This window comes from Hemitrygon akajei, chromosome 5 (assembly GCF_048418815.1).
Source record: "Hemitrygon akajei chromosome 5, sHemAka1.3, whole genome shotgun sequence".
NCBI lineage: Eukaryota > Metazoa > Chordata > Chondrichthyes > Myliobatiformes > Dasyatidae > Hemitrygon > Hemitrygon akajei.
Genome location: NC_133128.1, coordinates 142335965 through 142358020, shown reverse-complemented (window position 1 = coordinate 142358020; position 22056 = coordinate 142335965). Strand labels below are relative to the sequence as shown.

General features: G+C 37.3%; 1 protein-coding gene across 10 annotated transcripts in view; it reads left to right on the top strand.

The window, feature by feature from the left end:
- The window catches only part of hdac4 (histone deacetylase 4), a 436407-nt gene that overhangs the window by 159675 nt on the left and 254676 nt on the right, over positions 1-22056 (top strand). For 3 of the 10 annotated variants that reach the window (XM_073046734.1, XM_073046733.1, XM_073046736.1), the window contains exon 2: positions 1013-1084. The exons of the other annotated variants lie outside the window; for them this stretch is intronic. In XM_073046734.1, coding sequence (XP_072902835.1) covers positions 1013-1084 — 72 coding nt within the window. The remainder of the gene's footprint in view (positions 1-1012; positions 1085-22056) is intronic. 10 annotated transcript variants of the gene reach the window in all.

The window sequence follows — 22056 nt, the reverse complement described above, 5'->3', positions numbered from 1 at the left end:
TTTAGTGGACACTGATTCCTGTGTCAGTTTAAGTGATACCAAAAAGCTCCAATTTCTGTGGATCCCAGCCACATGTCAACAGCTAGAAGCGTTTTTCTTGTTTGTCAAGATAATTAAAGCCTTCCCCATTCACCCAACCCCTCCCCCCTTTAATTCTCCATAGATTAAGTCTAACCAGACATCAGTAATTAGCAGCACAATTGTTCATGACTTTTCTAAACTTCCTTTCAAAAAGTAGCAAATCAAAAGAAGCACCCTTCCCCTTAAAAGAATGCAAAAGAGAATATGAAACTGATCTTTCTGATTGATGGGCGGTAACTCTTAAAACAAGTGGGTGACAGTTTTATCATTGGTCAATGTAACAGTGTAGAGTCAGAAAAGTTTATATGAACAGATTTTTTTATTTGTAAATTTGAAACTTTTTTCAAACTTCTCCCCCGATAAGTAGAGAATGCAAAATGGAATATTATGCAGGTAGACATGGGAATTGTAGTGCACAACTCATACATTAATAAAGTGACTTTCAAAACAAGATTTATTTTGGTGTATTTTGTTAGCAGACTGCTTTATTGAATGACATGGCCAGAACAGCAATTGAGCTGATTTGTACTTGGTCTCAAGTCCTTACATACCTCTTGAGTTTCTGCATTTTAATCTCCTGCAGTGCTTCATTTATTTTTAGCTGCTGCCTCCCAGACTATGTTTCTCTCAACAGCAGGTTCCCTTTTTGATATATCATCTGAAAATTAATTTTGTGAAGCCCTTTTGTGTCTGGTAAAAGATTGATGAAGAATTTTCAGAGTTTGTTAAATAAAGGTGTACATTGGGCACAGTTTTCAAACAAAATGTAATACGGTTAACACACTGAAATGAATATTGTATCTTAACTGAATTTATGCATGTAAACTTTAACGCACCCTTGCTGGAAAAGGCCATCCTGGAGCTGAGTTTATTTTTCAGCAATGGCAGATGCGGCAGACTATTTACAAGACTGAATTATTTTCACTTACAGATGGACTTTCCGGTCGAGACCAGTCAGTTGAGCTGTTGACTCCCTCAAGAGTGAATCACATGCCCAGCACTGGTAAGAGGTGATCAGATCTTTCAGAATAAGATTAAAATTTCAAATAAAATTAAATCACGAGCTGTCTTTTATGTGTGGCTAACAAAAAAAAGATAAAGTAGTGCCATTTCTACTACCTAAAATTTAAAAATTCTGAAATATTACTAATGTCTTTCTTTAAATGGGTGATGCTGCCATTTGCTGTCCTTTTAATGCAGTAATTCACAGATAATTGGTAATTTCTCGCAAATTACTAATACTATCATACACAGCGCCAAAGGCAGCAACAAGTTTGGTGGATCTGCTCAGTTAGGAAGTTATCTTGTAACATAAGTTATTTAATGTGCAATTGAACTGATGGACATACTCAGACTAGCAAAAAGGCTTCTGTCATTTTTTTAAAGCTTTGTTTCTCTATGCTGCATCTACGATGTAGAGCTGCAGTTTTAAAAATAACTTTTTGGAGAGATTTTCATTGAAGCATCTCATAATTGCAACATGTTTTATGTTTCTTATTGTATGACAAAAGAATGTTGCAACTTACAAAAGCAATTGTGAAAACCACAGAAAGCTTAACAATTGTGTCAAAACAGAAATGTTTCTACAGTGCTGATGAAGTTTTGTGATTTTTGGAGCTTGACGCTGAGTCAAAGCTGTGCAAAAGTTTATTTCACTATTCTCCCTCTTCCCCACCACTCCCCTCAATGTAAATCTTATATAAAATGATACTTTCAAAGTAATTTTAAATAAGTCAACTTTTCATAAAGTTTTTTTTGTGAATGAGGCATTCAAATTCAGTAGTCTTGAAGTATGTAACCAGTGATGCAGCTAAATGGGAAATTAATAGTAGTAGAATATATAGTATATTTAAAATTTATGTTAACTTGGAGGAAAGGATAGTTTCTGTCTGTACATAACTACCTAAAGAAACTTGTGAGGAAGTCAGTAAAGATGTATGGATATGTAGAGCGGGAAAGATAAGAAGGGATTTGATTTTCCACAGTCTCTTTCAGAGTTGTGTAGTCCTCTGTATTGTAATTATGGCTCCATTGATAACATTCTTGGCTCCAAGTCAGAAGTTATGAATTGAAATCTCGCTGTAAGGCCATGTACACAAAAATTTAGGCTAACACTTCAGGCTTGGGCTGAAGAATGACTATACTGCCTAAGGGTGTGTTTCTAGAAAGATGTTAAACTTGTTTGCCTTCTCAGGTTAACATAAAATATGCCATGGTACTATTCTGCAGGCCCTTTATTACTGGAATCTTGGCCAATGTTTATCCCTCAATTAATATATCAAGAAGGTGGCAGTGGAGTATTGTGTGGGGAAATATGAGACTATTTCTTTTAGTATGAAGAGATGAAAAAAATTGTTTTTTTTAGAAAAGAAGCTATCAGGTTCCCTTGCACCCCATCAGCTTTCAACCCTTCCTTCCTTTCCACATTTTCTCCCTGCTTTTCCTATTTCTCTTTGCTGTTGATGATTAAATAGAAGTATCTTGATTTCTTTTTTCAGAAGTGTCTATAAAAAGTTAATTTCCAGGTGTATAATTAAGTAATTATTTTACTGAAAATTTACTGGTGCATAAGCATTAAATCTTAAAATTTGTCATGAAAAAGTTAATTTATTTGTCTGGCTTTAGAATTTGCTCTTCCTAGTGTTTCTTTCATTGGCAATCAGTTCACTTTTCTAACTGGTATCTTCATCAGCCCCAGCATCTGCCACTAAAACAGGCATGCAATTTAAATCTAAAACATGCAAATATTGTGTCAGTGAACTGTAGCAATCAAAGCATGGAAGGTGAATAGTCTACTACTATTTTTTTTACTCAAATCATTTTTTGTAAATTATATAGTTTTATTCCAATATTTTAAGTTCTTTCTTGCATATATTTGTCTCTGCTGTGACTTGCTCACCATAACATGCCTTTAAATATTATTCTTGACAGTTAGTTGCCATAATGAGCTCTGCTGTAGAATTTATTTCCCATTTTATCAGACATTGGTATAGCGTGTTTGGGCATTCCACAGCTTAACCAACGTCTAGTTGAAATTGTGTTCTTTTTATCCTCAAGCTTTTGAAGTTCATGTGCCACTGGTCTTAGTTTTAGTGTGTTGAATTACTGAATTTAAGCAAACCAATTTTAATTATATAATTCAACTTGTGGTGCTGTGAAGCTTCATTTAAAAGCTCTGTTATGGAGAGGGGTTACATTCTTCCAGATCTTGAAATATTTCACCGTTAATATATTTAAGTAAGCAAGTGATTAAATTCTATTTAAAACTGTATTTTAAACATTTAAAAATTTCTTTTAATTTAATGTTGTCAAATTCATAAATGGCTTTGTACCTTCTGGTACAAAGTGTCTGGTTTTAAATTTATTAATCCTTTGTATTTATTAACCCTTTGTAACCCTTTATATTTTGTCATCTCAACTTCAATCACCCTCAAATTTAATGACTGCATTATTGGTAATTATTTACTGCTCCTGAGGCTCTAGCTCTAAACTTCATTCTTTCCTCCATTTAGGATGCTCTTTAAATTTCCTATGCCTCAATTTTGCATTATAATACTCATATATAGCACCTTTTGTTGTTTTAAAGTTGCTTTTACAAATGCAAGTTGTTCTTGACCATGGGAACTTTTGCATTAGCCTGAAGCAGAACAGCACTTTAACATTCCAGCACTTCTAACTCAACCTGTGGGTGAAGAATGGTGGGACTAAAGTTTCTGGTTCACATGTGCAAATGCTGCCAGTTAAACAAAGGTAACATTCAGTACTGTATATTTTGGTTTTATTCTATCTTTGGTTGGAAAGTAGTGTCCTTTACTTCTAATTCTGGTATAGTTTAAGTAGGTCATGACAATGCTGCAGTTGACCAATTCATTGCAGAAATAAGGTATTGTGAAACACTATTTCTATTATTTGTCCTCTTGTTGAAGGTTATATAGTTGTTATAGTTATATAGTTGTTTTGAACTGCAAGCCAAGCTCTCTAAAGAGCACCATGCACACCTGCACAATTTCTGAAAGAGAAAATAACTGAATAAAAATGAGAGGGTATCTGAAATACTCTTACTATGTAAGACACAAATAAAATCAATCTCTTACAATTTGCCAATCCCAAAACTTTATTTTCACAGGTATTGATAGTTAATGTGAGATTTTGTCACTATTATTACCCATGTTCTTTTCTAATTAAATTGTGGATTAATTTATTTTACTCATCTTCAAACTACCAAATGGTATAGTTATTTAATCCACAGGGTTTTAAAGTTGCTTTTGTATTTTGGATCTCATTGTCAGGAGAGATTTATTGTTTATTTTAACATGCCAAGCTATAACATGGCTTTGATTTATGTTCATATGCTGCATAAAGATTTGCACTAGCAGCTCCACCAGAGACTTTTATATTATGTAAATTGCATTGTTTAAATCTGTTTAACGACCTCTACTTGACCAGAGAACCTTACCTTTCACTTCAGTCACCTGTTTGAGTCATCAGTAAGCTATTTAGTTAGCCTTTTGCTATGTCAATATTAGACTAATCAGTGAATTTAAAAATACTCAATTAGCAATTAAAATAATACTAAATGTTTTTAAATTAGAATGGTGAAGAAAAACTTAAAAACAATGAAGTAAATCAAAAATCAGTGATTAATTCTTATAAAAATGATACAGGTGTCCTGGGTTACAATTTAAATGGAGTAGAGGACCAGAGCAGAAAGCTACACCTTCAATTTGTGCTCCAGGTGGCTTTAGCAGCTTTGAAGTCGAATATCTAAATGGACTACTGAACTCTATTTACAGTTTCTGTGTTGTTTTGTATACTTGTGTATGAGCGCAATGATGTAAATATTATGGATAGTAGATAATATATTAATTGGTGAGTAAATTCCTGATATACATTTTCACTATTCTTACATTTGGAATTTAGTATCAGCTGAATTATTTATCACAGGATCTTAGTTTCTGTTTTTGTATTGACTATCGTACCATTAGCCCACCGCCCCCACTCCCCATTTTAGTTTTAATCCATGCATTGCAAATTAGTCCATTATTCTATTTTGGATGCATTACGATAATATCTTTAAATCTTGAGGTTACCGTAGTTATGTTGCTAGACAGTTTTTCATTGGTGAATACTTTGCTTCAAGCAGTTCTAAAAATAATTGAGCTGAACAAGGAATGGAAACAGTTTTGATTAATGTCCTAAGTAGAGATTTCCCTGCTTGTAGAGAAATCTTTGAAAGGAGTTGCTGGAATATTTTTTTTCAATCTGTTGTGTCTAGTCATCAGTTCTATTTTCATAAATTCTTAGAACAACTCACTTATTGTAAACTGAAGTATTCCTCTGGGAACAAAAAATTATTTTTCCAGGTCAGAATTGATCTGTGTGCTTAAATGCAATAAGGTATTTGAGGCTCTTAAATTCTATCAAAAATTGTGTTCTATGTAGGTGAATTTACTGTTTTGGAGTGTACATTGTAAGCTTACCTGACCAATATTAGCTATGTTTAGACATATACATTTTAATAAAGGTGTGAGATGAAGTGTTCCATCTTTTAGAGGCCTCTCATATTAACCCCTCCCATTAATCCAGTTGGGATCCATGTTGACCGCAGATCCCTTCAAGATAAAAAAAAAGACGTTTCAAATCAACTGAATTAAAACATTTCCCAATGATAATATAATCTGGTCACTGTTGTTACCTATAATGCATTTTAGCCCATCCTCTGTCTGCATAGACAGACTGGTGAGAAATTGCTGATTTGTAGTGGATGAGCAACAGATATCAATGAAACTAGATGTATGTTACATCAGAGCAAGCTAACCTAAAATTGTTCTCTTTGCAGCAGTCTGGGATAACTACCGTAGATGTCAGATTATAAGCCGCTTCTTTTTCCCCACATTTTGAACAGCTTTGAACACTGCGGCCTTTACTACGGTGCGGCTAATGCATGATTTTTTTCATGCCGCCAAAAACATTTTGCCTCGTAACAGTAGACCAATAAAATTGATGAGTAGTTCACAGAGGTCCAATGAAATTGTACGATAAATCAAGCGCACTTTCACAATTAAATTATTGTAAATCAGTCATTTGTACTCACCCTCATCAACATGGAAAACACTCGAAGAAAAGCATTGTGCTGCCTTTATGGCAGTTATTTAGTTTATAATATTTTCGCTTAGTAATTCATTTGTTAGTTAAAGTTAGAAGAGTTTTAACTATATTTGTTTTCTGTACTACATCGCGGGATGCTATGACGTCACACCCGGTTTCGCCGCGTCTTGTGGGAAAAATGCCGTTTGCGATAAACGGGAAGGAGGGGGCGAGCACATTACGCGAGCGGCATTAGATCTGAGCGAACGCTGCTTTTAAGTTAAAGGCGATCAATAACTTTTCCTGGTAGGCTGCAGTATATATATTTTTTACCAGTCGTTAGGAGATATTGGAATGTTGTTCAGTAAAAAAGTATACGCAACGTATATTTAAAAGTAGCCGCGTTACAGGCACGGTTCGAAAAAAAGCATTTACAATATGTATTTGTTTATGTTACCATATGGATTTAATTAAAAGTTAAAAAATCCTCACGTGTAATATCTTTCTGTGTAAATATCTCATATTACAACGTGGGACACCTGCGGCCGAAAATCCGGTGCGGCCGAAAATCCGGTGCGGCCTGTACAAGTACAAAATTGATTTTCTTTCTAAAATTAGAGCCAGCGGCTTTTAATCAGGTGCGCTCTGTAGTCCGGAATCTACGGTAGGCATGGGGCATGTGAGGCAACCACTAAAGTGTCATTGGTAGGAGGACAATAGATTCCTTTATTTTTATCTCACAGGATTACTCATCCAGGGGATTTATTCTAATAATTTCTGGTAAGATGGCAGCGTATTCAATTGTAGCAGCTCTTATGGGGTCAACCAAGGTGTTATTGTCCTTTTTAAATGCATTCTTTACAATTGAAAGATTCTGCTGGGCATAAAGGTCTTAGAATACTGTAGGTCTATCCCATCAGCAAGTTGTTTATTGGCAGAAAAGCTGAAGGAGCTGGACTTGGTTCAAATTGTGCTGCTGCCTGCGTCAAGGAGGTGTCAAAGGAGTCGGTACACGAAGGTGGTGTGCAATCTAACAGCGAGTGGTCATCCTGGTTGTTTTTCTTGTGATCGTATCCTGTTGGACATTGTTAATGTAGAAATGCAGTAAGTCCGATTCACTGATTATTGGCAGATAGCAAGGGGGCTGTGTGGCCTCGATTGTTGCAAGGACTAGGCCTCAAGCTGCAGTGTTGCCTGTTTACAGCCACCCAGGAGAGAGGTGTTGGATTTGGTGCTCTCCACCCAAGTGCTGTGGCACAGTGTACAAGCTGGAATCAGTGCTGTCCCCCTATTTGTTTGCTTGGCAGAAGACAAGCTGTATTGTGCTTGACTTAAAAATTTCTGTAACATTTATGGACTCAATGTCTTGGACCTTTTTTTTGTGTGACTGAATTTTACTGATATCTTATCAGCCTTGTGCTGTGTTTAACTGCTGGGACTGTGCTTTACACCTTGGCCCAAGAGTAGCGCTGTTTCGTTTGGCTGTATTCATGGTATTCATGCATGGTTAAATGACAATTGAACTTCTAAAGTGGTAAAAGTGAGATGATGTTGAGAGAGCACACTGTTAAGGTATGCACTCAGCAGACATGTACGTGGACAAAAGAGAGTATAATGAGTGGAGGAAGCATTTGAAAGGAAATTGTTAAGTGTGTACCTTCACCCATTATAATCTTGAATGTTAGACAGATTATGAGCTCAGTGGCATCAAGTCAATAACCTTGCGTATAAGACCCTACAGTATTAGTGGTTGAGACTGAATGGATCCTACTCCACTAAAAAGAGTGACATTCTTGCCGTTCTTACTCTGCAAGCCATTGGGAAAAGTGACTCAATGCATTGGGCTGGTAACAACACGGTGAAATAGGTATGTTCTGCATTTGTTTGAAAAAAATTTAGGTTCCTAGCCGTAATTTTGACAAAAATGTCATGGATTTTTTTTCCCTGTACTGCTCCCAAGTCCTTGAAAGTTTGTTCCTACTGCTGATCTCTCTAGCTCTTAATACACTTGTATATACATGGCTTCCATCTTTCTACTTATTATCAAACAAGTTGAGTTCAAACTGTGCATCCCAAAGCCTGCTTCCTAGCTATGGATCCATTCTTGTCAGCTCAATGAAGTGTCAAAAATATCTTTAGTCATTTATTTTAAAGTTCAGTTGTGCTTTAGCAGCTGAAATCTAAATTTCATCTATGCCAGATTAGTTGCACAACCACATGGTACTGTGTTGTGTTTTTTAAACAAGTACTTAGTGTGGATGAATGAAGAAAACAATGTGTTGCATGCTTAACATGTGTGCATGCTGTTGAATTTACAGCAGAATAGAAAACTGGGTATTAATGACATTGGGTGACATAGTGGATTAACTGCTAGTTTCTTTTAGGCTACATCCACACTAGACCGGATAAATCCATAACCGAAGCTTTTTCTCTTCATCTTTTTCTCTTCTATCTTGCCATAGAGGGAGTACAGAGAAGGTTCACTCTTGCCATAGAGGGAGTACAGAGAAGGTTCACCAGATTGATTCCTGGGATGGCAGGACTTTCATATGAAGAAAGACTGGATCGTCTAGGCTTATACTCACTGGAATTTAGAAGATTGAGGGGGATCTTATTGAAACATATAAAATTCTAAAGGGATTGGACAGTCTAGATGCAGGAAGATTGTTTCCGATGCTGGGGAAGTCCAGAACAAGGGGTCACAGTTTAAGGATAAAGGGGAAGCCTTTTGGGACCGAGATGAGGAAAAACTTCTTCACACAGAGAGTGGTGAATCTGTGGAATTCTCTGCCACAGGAAACAGTTGAGGCCGGTTCATTGGCTATATTTAAGAGGAAGTTAGATATGGCCCTTGTGGCTAAAGGGATCAGGGGGTATGGAGAAAAAGCAGGTACAGGGTTCTGAGTTGGATGATCAGCCATGATCATACCGAATGGCGGTGCAGGCTCGAAGGGCCGAATGGCCTACTCCTGCACCTATTTTCTATGTTTCTATGACCCTCCGTCCACACTGAAATGGCGTTTTCCTCCCCCAAAAACGGAACTTTTCTAAAACACCCTCCAGAGTGTGTAAATTTGAAAACGCCGATGGGGCAGAGCAGTGTGGATGGGGTAACCGGAGATTTCTAGAAATGCTGTCATGACATGCCGGAATAGATAGTGACGGCAGTGCGGCATTTCATTGTTTTCTTGAACACAGCCTAACAATTTTAGAACAGGTGGCAATGAGACTGAAGCCAGAAGAGTTAGAAATTTACTCACCAAATACTTTGACCCATAACTTACTGAATAAATAAGTATACACCCTATCCTCGTTATATGCGTCTTCAGACAATGTGGATTCACAGTTATGCGAGGAACCTATTTCTACCAACATCTCCTGATATGCGTCCAAAACTCACAGTTACGCGAGGAGCACTGCTTTCCCGCCAATACAAGTCATCTGTGCATGCCTCACAGTCTCACTCCCGCCAGTTTCGCATTGGTTTTCGCAAGGCGTGGATGTGCGATCTTGCACTCTTAAATTTTTGTTGTTTTTACCTACGCTGCTGTGATTTTGTGCTTGAAATATTCAACTATGCCTCCTAAGTGTCCGATGTCAAGTCCTGGGCCATTGGCAAGCAGCAGAGAACCGCTTTAACACTTGAAAAAAGTTGGAAATTATAAGCAGGGCAGCGTCAGACGAGACCGGGCTTTTTTGGAAGCATATGCTGAAACGCACTTACATAAGTAAGGATGAAAAAACTGCGTCAGGTTTCAAGGCAGCAAAGGATAGATTGACTTTGCTTATCTGTTCCAATGCCGAAGGAGACTGTAAGATGAAGCCTCTCTTAGTTTACCATTCACTAAACCCCCATGCTGTTAAGGGTTTGAGTAAGAATATGCTTCCTGTCCACTGGGCAACTAACAAGAAAGCATGGGTCACTTTGAAGACTGGTTTGCTAATCATTTTGCTGTTGAGGCTGAACGCTACTGCTGGGAACAGAAACTTGCCTTTAAAGTTCTTTTGTTGCTTGACAATGCGCCAGCCCATCCTAAACATTTGGACAGCATTCATCCTAACATAATAGTGCGTTTCCTCCCGCCTAACACAACGTCGCTGATTCAACCACTTGACCAAGGTGTGATATCCACATTCAAAGCGTATTTTTTACGGCAAACTATCTCTCAGATGTTGCAAGCAACAGACGATTTTGAAAATCCTGGGAGTTTACCAACAGTGAGGGAATGGCAGAAGTCCTTTAACATCAGACACACTATCAACAACACCGATGAATCCTGGAAAGAGGTCAGGTCTGTGAGAGTTCTGTGAGTCTTGCTTCACCCCTTGCTGTCCTTGATGATCCTGATGAGAGTCAGCCACCTCATCAATGTAAAGCTGCCCGACACCACAACAACCACTCATCTCCCAGAGCGAACATACCTGCCACTGCTGATGAGTACTGTACACCCTCGTATGTTAACTTTCTATGATTTATTACATTAAATATTACCTTAAATTGATGAAATATAATACGAATGTTGCCTTGTGGTACTGCTTTTGTGTCGTATTGGTATGAAAATGTGAATGAATTAGTTAAAACATATTTAGGAAGCCCCCCAGAACGCATCGCTATTTTCTCAATTTAAATAATTATTCACATTATGCGTCAACTGTGAGGAACGTATCCCTGTTTTCTGTGCTTGCTTGTATGAAAGTGGTTTACCTATTTATGCAAGTATTTCTCTGACAATAGATGTGTAACAGCTTACTGTAACATTGTATGGAAATACAAGATAACACTGATGCAGACATGTTTTATACATTTAACAAGGTGCTTTATTAATGCAACAGAGTTAGTCAGTTTTTCAATGTTCGTCGTCAGCCGGGTCATACAGTTCGTGAACTCCCTGTCGGTTGCCTCTGTACGCTCCAGTATTTGTTTTTTTTTAGCTTTAAGTCCTCCTGTGCGAGAGCAAACAGCTGTCTGTCGTTTGGCAATTCCCTTTTAAGTTTTTCTAGTCTGTAACTGCACAAACGCGCACTTTCACAGCGAGATTCGACACCAAACATGTCGCTTTTTTTCTGTAGATATGTCCTGCACATGCCCAGTAGGAGGAGATTCGCCCAAATACCCATTTTAATGTGGACGGAGGTATTTTCAAAAACGCTTGGTGTGGACACCTGTCGTTTTTATGCATAACCAGCATTTTCAAAATTACCCAGTCTAGTGTGGACGTAGCCTTACTTGAAGCATGGTCAAAAGGGTGGTGATGAAACTGTTTGCCATAATAACTACAGTTACTGTCTCTCCATAAAGTCGCTGTAAATAGTTAATACATTTGGCATTTCTTGTCTGCACTAAACAGTAAGTTAGCGAAGTAAAAAAATAATCTGTGCTACTTCTGCTTTTTGCTCTTTGTTCTAAAAATACAGAGGGAAATGGATCATGAAAAGGCCCAGCAAATCATATCTTTTCTCAAATCGTTTTTGAGAGGATCTGAAGGTTTTCACAGTTCATGCACTAAAAAGAGAAAAAAGTACTGAAGTTGTTTATTATCAGTAACTTTGTGATGGCAATTTCTGTACAGACCCAAGAGACTAGAAAAGAAATGTGAAACAAGATATCGGCTGTCTGCTTGCTTAAGGTCAGTTTGTCTAATTCTTGCATTTGACTTCAATGTGGCTTCTTCCCAAACCGCTCTGAGGTTTAACCAATGCTGATAACATCTGTAACTGCAACCTGTGTCCTAGTGTTCACCAGAGGAAATCAAGGCAACTTCTAGTTAGTATTGTTCTAGAATCATAGGAAACATGTTCCATGGTAGGAACTTCAATTTGAATAAACTTGGTTCATCACCATTTGTTTTCTTCTGGTTGGATGCTTTCTGGAAATGGCTTGTCAACATGAATAAGGCTGATTTTACATGCTGAAACAGATATAGTATCACTTGTCTAGCAGCTTTTATTGTAAATCACATGTCCAAAATTTTGAAACATCTTCGACTTAAATAAGGCAATGAAATTTTAATGCTGCAGTGCTACGAAATTTAACTGCTGAATGCAGTCCAGTGCTGAACAATGTAGCCTAGTTTCTGCTTGACTGTGCTTCTGGTATTTAGTTCCATTTTCTTGTGCCTTTCTCCTATTGATTTTGAAGTTGCTACTTAAATGCCGAATTTCATTGGTAGTACAAGTTGAGTACCCCTTATTTGAAATGTTTCAGATTTCAGATTTTTTTGAATTTTGGAATATATAATAAGATAGCTTGAAATTGCCATCATTTTCAACTCTGAATTTATGTGCTACCAGTAAGCAGTCTTTGTCTTAAAGCTCTTCATTACAGTAAAAGTTATTACATACTATTAATAAAATGAAAATATAATGTATGCAAGGTAACAAAAGCAGCACAACAGCATCAGAATACCTGAATCAAATGTTAGACAACAAATATTAGCAGGTTTTCAGTCTCCACCTACGATACCATATTATGATTAAAAGGTTACAGTACAGTGTATTTGTATTTTACTTTTTTTTAGGCTTTATGTAAGGTATAAAAATAATCAGCATTGTAGACTTGTTTTGGTGTTAGATTTTCATCAGTGATGATCTTAGCAAACTCATCAATGAATTTCTTTGCTGCTTCGTGATCAGCAGAACTTTAAAATATAATACAGGTTTCCTCCGCTATCTGAAGGTAGAGCGTTCCTATGAAACTGTTCGTAAGCCAAAATGGTGTAAAGCGAAGAAGCAATTACCATTAATTTATATGGGAAACATATTTGAGTGTGGGAGGTGAAGCCGAATAGGTGGGAATGGTAAAGGGCTGGAGAAGAAAGGAAGAAGGAATCTAAGAGAAGAGGGAGGAGGGGATTCAGGGGGAAGTGATAGGTGGGTGTGAAGAGGTAAGAGGCCAGAGTAGGGAATAGAAGAAAAGGTAAGGGGGAGAGAATTTTTTTTTATAGTGGAAGAAGAAACTGATATTCATGCTATCAGGTTGGAGGCTATGTAGACAGAATATAAAGTGTTACTTCTCCACCCTGAGTGTGTCCTCATCATGGCACAAGAGACCATGAACCAGCATGTCAAAATGAGAATAATGGGAATCAGAATTAAAATATTTGGCTACTGGGAAGATGGAATGGAGGTGATCAACAAAGCAGTCCCCCAATTTATGACAGGTCTCACCAATGTAGTTGCTGCCTCACCTGTTTGGGGCCTTGAATGGAGGTGCAGGAGGTGAATAGGTTGGTGTAGTACTTAGCCCACTTGAAGGGATAAGTGGTGGAAGGGAGAATAGTGGGGAAGGACGAATGGGCAAGGGAAATTGCAGAGTAAGTGATCCCTGTGGAAAGTGAGGAGTGGGGGTAGGGGAAAAGGTAAAATACTTTTTAGTGATGGGATTTCTTTAGAGATGGTAGAAGTTGCAGAGGATGATGTGTTGGATGCGAAGGCTCATGGGTTGATAGGTAAGGACAAGAGGAACTCTATCACTGTTGAGGTGGCGGGAAGATGGAATGAGTGTGGATGTTTGGGAAATGGAATGTAATTCCTTTTCTTAAATTTCTGCAACCTGCCTGCTGAATATTCAAAATTACCTTTAATTTTCAGTCATTGTGATAGATCTTTGCTTGTTTCATGATCAGCCTGCCATTAAGCAGCATATGTTCACTCTGATGCTAATAAATCCACTCTCAATACATGATGGAGATCTTCATTTTTTGCTTTATGCCATGTTTTTATTTTTTTCATTAACTTCCGTTCATTATATATGTGAGGTCACTTGTCAAAACTATGTGCTGTGCAGAAACATGCAGTATCTTTTGGAGTCTTCCATTTGTAACATCATGTCAGCACTCAAAAAAGTTTTGGATTTTGGAGGTTTTTGGATTTTGGATTTTCGTATAAGTGGTGCTCAATTTGTAGCAGTTAAGATGCTATAAAGTTCTGCATTCTCAGAAGAAATAGCCTTGTTTTGCTCCCTTTTTAAAATCAACTTTCTCTTTCTAACTTTCATATGTAGCCTGTTGGGACTCTGCAGAGCCATGAAATGAATTGCAACCGCTTCCACCCCTTCTTAAGCAAGTTGTATGCTGATTGTTGACTGTTGGGATTGGACTGCCCCATTCATCAAATTATTCTCCAGGAACATAATGGATCCATATTAACCGTATTGAAATAACTACATACTGTATGCTGCACATTTTAAAATCATCTCATTCATTGTTTCATGGGATAGCTTTATCAAGGAGGTAATGCCGTTTATCAGCTCTAACTTGGATGTTGTCCAGATCTTGCTTCTATGGCAAGCTCCTGCTTTCATATCAGAGGATGTACAAATGGAATTGAATTATCAACAAACAGCTTCAGTTCCAATGTTGTTAGAGGTTATGCCACTAATTAGTCATGATTTTGTCAAGGGGGTGAATGCTGTCCTTTTGTTCCTGCATTACTACATTTACAAGAAGGCAGACCACAGCTGGTCTGGGACATTGCCCTGAAGAGCTCGTTCTCTGATAATCTAGTGTTTTGTATTTGGTCTCCAATAATCACTGTCATCTTTGTGCTAGGTATAACTAGTTGGAGATCACCTGCAAAGGCATGTTATTACTGCTATAAAATTTTCTCTGGTTTCATTTAAGTACTTAGTGCAAGAGAGTTAAATGGTGTAGTATTTGAAAGTTCCAATAGAGTTCCAATGAAAACAGTAAGGATAGTCTAACTAGAGGAGGGGCCATATTGAACCTTGTATTGGGAAATGAGTCTGGCCAGGTAACTGAATTTTCAGTGGGGTAATTTTTAGGAAAAAATTTATCACATCTGCTTAAATTTTAAGATAGCTATGAATAAGTTAAGTTTAAACCTTGCTGAAAAGTATTAAATGGGGGAATGGATTAGGCAGAAACTAGTGAGAGTTAATCTGGAACATGATACAGCTTGGATTAGAAGGCATGCGCTATAAAGAGAGATTGGACAAATGATTTGTTTTCTCTAGAGTGGTAAAGATTGAGGGAAAACCTGTTGGAACAATTAATTCATCACTGGAACTTAATCCTTTTGCCCATTTCTAGGCCAAAGGTGAACTGATTCTGGTGGAAGTCAAGCTGAGCATTAGTGATGACCGGGTTATTATGGTGAATGATATCGTTACCTGTGACTTTCATTGCTTTACTGATGAATGAAATCAGACTGAGCGAATAAGCCTAGTGGTTGAATTGGACTTTGGGGCTTTTCATGGAGAGGTAAAAGCTGAGAATTTTCCCACCTAAAATCCAGACATCAGGACTATAGCAAGACTCTTTCTGGGGTTTTTTTGACTCTCTAGAGGAATCCTAAATGGGTCATTCAGTCCTGGCTGGAGATGGTTGCAAAAGCTTTATCTTTATCTTTGCACATACTTCAGTTTGGTATCATTGAGAATGAAGGGCATTTCAGAAAGCAATCTTCTCTCTTTTTCCTGTATACTTCCACCAGAATTCTCACCTGCATGTGACTGGACAATGGACCTTTGTTGTGCATTATTAGTTGAGGAATTGCTTGGTTCTAAACCTATCGTTTCTATAGCTTAATATGCCTAGTCCATAATTTTCAGGTGCACCTTAAGTACTGCAGTTTGCACTAACATGCTCATGAATATAATGGACATTGTTATATATGTTATAGCTTCAGCAAGTTTAACATGCTCATGAATATGATGGATATTGTTCTCAGGGAGAAGAAATTGGTGCCTATAGAATCAAATAGTTATCACTGATATCTTTCAGCAATAAATTGTAAACGATAGATCAGTAAGGACAAGATCATGTAACATATTCCCCCATGCTGGTTCCCTCATAACAAGCCAAGATTGCTGTGTCATTCAGAACAAGTAAATAATGCAATATTCCATCCTAAAATACGTGGTAGAGTTTTTGTAAAACCCCAAATAATTTATTTAATCCAGGGTGTTTTTTTTACAGAAAGTTACCAGTGAATCCAACTGCTCAAACTGTATTTACTGTGATTTGAATTAATGTTCCTTAGTTTATTATTTTAACCTCTGGATCACTGTTTTAGTAACCAGTGATGATAGATATCTAGAGTTAATGTTGGCAAAATGTAGTGTATTTTGCAGACTGATATAGATAACTTGGCTCTGAAATGACGAGGAAATCTGCAGATGCTAGAAATTGAAGCAACACACAAAAATATAGATGCTGCCTGGCCTGCTGTGTTCCACCAGCATTTTGTGTGTGTTGGCTCTGAAATGGCTCACTTTTATCAATTCTGTGCCTTTATTATGTCCTTCAAAATACTGTTCACATTTGTCCCCAATCCATTTCTAAAATAACTAAAAATATTAATTTTTTATTATTTTTGAATTTGAATGGGTTATGTTACCTCTGTAGTTCAGTCTGCTTCCTGGTATGAGAAGTTATATTATTGAAAGTCTTTTTAAAAAAAAAAGTCATGTGTTTTATTTTCTCAGATAAGTAATCTTGTAAATTGCTTGGCTCATTTTTGTTTTAAATCTTTTATTGACATTAGTGTACAAGTTGAAGTAGTGAGTCAACTTGATCATTTACAGGAAATCAAATTTATATTACTATGTTCTACATTCATTTTTCAATGAACCCTGGATTAAAATACACTTCTGGGAATAGAGTCTGTTATTTTGAGACAGAAGGTTTACTATTAATTTATTTTGTTCCAAATATGCAAAGCACTTTGCTGTAGTTTGATTCAGTTTATTATCTTTAAATGATCTGGTTTTACTTTGCTACGTTTGGAAGGAAAATGGAATTCTTGATCACATAATATTCGGTTATAATGCTTATATTTGTAATGCTTCTATTGCTAAAATAAAATATTGGGATCTAATGCATGCAATCATAATTCCATTGTGATGCACACATCAGGATGCTGTTTATCAATTACAGCTTAGCATTTAGTACCTTCATCCTCTCAGAACTAATCAGTAAACTCCAGAACCTGGGCCTCAATATCCCCTCACGCAATTGGATTCTGGATTTCCTCACTTGCGGACCCCAGTCAATTTGGATTTGCAAAAACATCTCCTCCACAATGTCCATCCGTGCAGGTGCATGAAAGGGCTATGTGCTTAGCCCCCTGTTCCACTCGCTTTATGCCTATGGTTGTGTGGCTAAATTGCCATACTCAGGTTCACAGATGACACCACTATTGTGGGCCGTATCAAAGGTGACGATGAATCAGCATACAGAAGGGAGATTGAAAACTTGGCTGAATGATGTGATGACAACAAACTTCCACTCAATGTCAGCAAGACCAAGAAACTGATTGTAGACTGATTGTAGGAGAGGGAAGCCAGTCCTCATCGGAGGATCAGAGGTAGAGAGGGTAAGTAACGTTAAATTCCTGTGTGGCACTATCTCAGAGGACCTGCCCTGGACCCATCAAATAAATGTAATTGCAAAGAAAGCATAACAGCACCTCTACTTCCTTAAGAGTTTACGGAGATTAAGAATGACATCAAAAACCTTGACAAACTGCTGAAGATGTATAGTGGGAAGTGTTGAGTGACTGCATTACAGCCGGGTAGGGGAACACCAGTGCCTTTGAAAAAGCTACATAAGAACATAAGAAATAGGAGCAGGAGTAGGCCATCTGGCCCGTTGAACCTGTTCCGCCATTCAATAAGATCATGGCTGATTTGGCCATGGACTCATCTCCATTTACCTGCCTTTTCCCCATAATCCTTAATTCCCTTACTATGCAAAAATCTATCCAACCTTGTCTTAAATATATTTATTGAGGTAAACTCCACTGCTTCATTGGGCAGAGAATTCCACAGATTCACCACTCTCTGGGAAAAGCAGTTCCTCTTCATCTCCATCCTAAATCTATTCCCCCGAATTTTGAGGGTATGTCCCCTAACTCTTGTCGCACCTACCAGTGGAAACAACTTTCCTGCCTCAATCTTATCTATCCCTTTCATAATTTTATATGTTTCTATAAGATCCCCTTTCATTCTTCTGAATTCCAGCGAGCACAGTCCCAGGTGATTCAATCGCTCCTCATTGTCTAACCCCCCCCCCCCCCCCACCCTCTCTGCAATCAACCTAGTGAACCTCCTTTGCACTACCTTCAAAGCCACTATATCCTTCCTCAAGTATGGAGACCAGAACTGCATGCAGTACTTCACGCGTGGCCTCACCAGTACCATATACAGTTGCAGCGTAACCTCCCTGCTGTTAAATTCAATCCATTTAGCAATGAAGGCCAACATTCCATTTGCCTTCTTGATAGCCTACTGCACCTGCAAACCCACCTTTTCTAATTCATGCACAAGCACTCCCAAGTCCCTCTGTACAGCAGCATGCTGCAATTTTTTACCTTTTAAATAATAATCTGCTCTTTCAATTTTCCTTCTAAAGTGGATGACCTCGCACTTACCAACATTGTACTCCATCTGCCAGACCCTTGCCCACTCACTTAACTTATCTATCTCTCTCTGTATACTCTCCGTATCTTCTGCACAATTTGTTTTTCCACTCAATTTAATATCATCAGCAAACTTCGATACACTATACTCGTTCCCCTCTTCCAGCTCTTTAATGTATACCATGAACAGTTGCGGGCCCAGCACTGACCCCTGCAGCACACTGGTCACCACTGATTGCCAACCAGAGTAACACCTATCTATCCCAACTCTCTGCTTTCTATTTGTTAACCAATCCTCTATCTATGCTAATACATCATCCCCAACTCTATGCATCCTTATGGATAAGTCTTTTATGCGGCACCTTATCGAAAGCCTTCTGGATATCCAAGTAAGTAATGTCCATCTGTTCCCCTCTATTCACTGCTCGATGGATCCTCAGATAGTGGATTTGGCCCAGTACATCATGGGTAAAGCCCTCCTAACCATTGAGTACACCTACATGAAACACTGTCATAGGAAGGCAGTATCCATCATCAAAGATCTTACCACCATGCTCTTTTCTTATACCTTCTACCTGATGGCAGCAACAAGTCCCTCAAGACTCACACCACCAGTTTCAAGAACAGTTACTATTTTAGTTATTCACAGTATTTATGGTCCAAACATTTTTTGAAATCACTTTTGTAATATGCTGACACTCCATTAATAAAATTGTAATATTTGATTCAATTTTATGCTTTGAAATTGCTGTCCAATTGTTTTCTATCAGCAATAAGAATGTACATTTCTTTTGAATTAGGTTCACCTTTGTTCAGGATAATGCACTTAAAATTCGTGGACCTTTGGCCCATCAAGGACTAGGGAAGAGGGCATCTGATTAGTCTTGAATGCACAAAAGCCGTATTTTTCCCAGCTGACATTCCTGGATTTTCAACTGAAAAGTTTGAGAGTTGGCTAGCATTTTATTGCAGCCAAAAAACTGACATCTTCTGGACCTTTAATAGCTAGATTGGCATTTGGAATAAAAACACTACTTAATATTCTTTATTAAATAAAATGTTCAGGGAAATGTTACTGCTCACTGGCATGGTCAGAATTATTTTTCTGACTAGAAAGCTTAGCTTGCAAAATTAAGCTTAGTGAATAATTTTCAGTATCAGCCAGATATCCAGGATTTGCCAGAAATTGTAAAATTGGGTTAGGTTTGGATATTCAGAGCAGATAGGTTTTCACACATTAACTTGGAAGTTTTATCATGTTTCACTGCAGTGCTAAGCTTGGAGTGTAAAGAAGAACTAAGTAATTGGAAATAATTGAAATAGTTGGTTTATTATTATCATATGTAACTAGATACAGTGAAAGGCTTTTGCCTGCATACCATTTGGATAGATCATTCCATACGTAAGTACATTGAGGTAATACAAAAAAGTAAAAAATACCAGTACACGCAAACCATTTCTGAAAGCAGAAATGAATTTGGCTTTGGAGTGTCACTATACATCAGATCTCCAAATTCAAAGCCAATTTGCCATGTTTTTCTGTATACATATGGTGATGCATCTGAGAGAATCTGCTGAAAATATGTTTGACTTTTATGGTATGAATACATTTCCAAGGCATCTTATTGTTATGAACAGTTCATATTTGTAAGCACCTCAAAGACAATTGCCCATCTTTGAGTGATGTTTTCTCTTCATGAGCAGCTGGGAGATCCTCATCCCCTATTTCTTGATTTGTTTTTTCTCCAATTATGTTGCTTTTAGAGGTAGGTAAACTACTCCAAAATTTTCTCTGATTTTTTTCAGTAATAATTATTTTTTGAAAAGCCTTGAAGCAGCAAATAAGTAGACTCTAGTTAATTGGGTCATCGGTTAATCTGCCAATTTGATCTTAAAGAACAAAAAGTAATTGAGAAAATTGCTGAGGTTCCCGTCATTTATTTGGGACACCATGCCACTTAAACAGGGCAGGGAACTGTTGCTGAATACACTCTAGCTAGTGTCAGTTATGCTCACTTGTTACGCCATTAAACACTACACCGTGCTCGGAGCGAACGGTTTTTAAATAACGTCAGTTGTGTGTGCTTGTGTTCAAAAAGCAGTGATTTTTGTCACTGATAGTTGGTGATAAATAAACAGCAAGACAAATCAGAACTGTTTTGATCACTGCGTTTTCAAGCATTGAAGCTTGGAGATGCCAGAAACAGCTGGGAATGAAAATGAAACTATTTCACTACCTCAACTAGTTGAATACTATTAAGAATTTGAACATATCGACAATCATCTTGAAGGTCACAATGAAAATGAAGATTTGAAGGACGCAGTCATCAAAAGCATTGTATGAAGGTAGTCTATTATCTGCACCAAGTGGCTGCGCTGATTTTGTTCATTTACAATCTATCAAAAGAACATGGCGGCATGCACTGGATTAATTCCTCTGATAACTATTAGGAGCTAATACACAGTTTTATAGTACTGTAGTAGTTTTGGTGGTTCCAATTTGTTCTAGTTTTCATTTAAATCCATAATTTGTTTCTCATTTTGTCTTTTTATACCTTTTTAACTATTTCCATGAAACTTCGGTTAATTGGGCCAAAATGTACTGATCTTAATGTATTCCAATTAACCGGAATACACTGCACTAATAAACTTATGTCTTGTGGACTATCAATGTGTATTAAGTTATAAAACCAAAATCAGTCAGATTGACCTATCTTAATTAAACAGTATGTTTGGATCTCCCAATCTAACACTCTACGTATGCATGGAAAAAATAACTCTGGGTACATATTAATTACTTTTAATCAGTGCTTTGTTTATGCTTAAAATCAATCTATTTTCTGTGATTTTGTTGTTAGTGCAGTCGTGTACAATACTATTCATTAGAAGAGAGGGGAAGGTTAAGAGCAGTCACCTTGAAGTGTTTTTTCATGTAGTTTAATGTAACCTGTGATTAATGCATAAATCAGATGGCAGATTCTTTTGCATTGTCTCCAGTATATGTACTTTCCAAAAATAACTGGGTAGTGTATATTCCTTCTAGTTATTCATTCCAGGGATTTGAAAAGATTGTTTTCATCGAACAAGTATGTTAAATTGTTCTTGCAACCCTGAGCAAATTTGGGTCACAGTGATCTTCCAGTTATGTATGGGTACTCAGCATTCTTTGTAAAGTGTGTCACCAGTTGATAAACCACTTATTGTCAAGCTTTCATAATTTCATAATGTTTCAATATTTTTATTCTTTCAGAATCCAAGTAAGCTTTGATAAAATTGTTCTAATTGTAAAATAGTTACTTTTTGAATGCCTCAGTAATTTTGTTTGTTTTAAAGAAAATGGAGTTCTGAAGCAACTGATTAATCCAGACTATCATCAACATATGTTACAGTTAATTGCAAGGAACTCTATAAATGTTAAGTATACTGTAAATTCCCCTATTCAACAGAGATTTCTGTTGTTTTTCATTGTTTTTCCTCTGTGAATGTTTCATGTGGGAGAATGAGAAT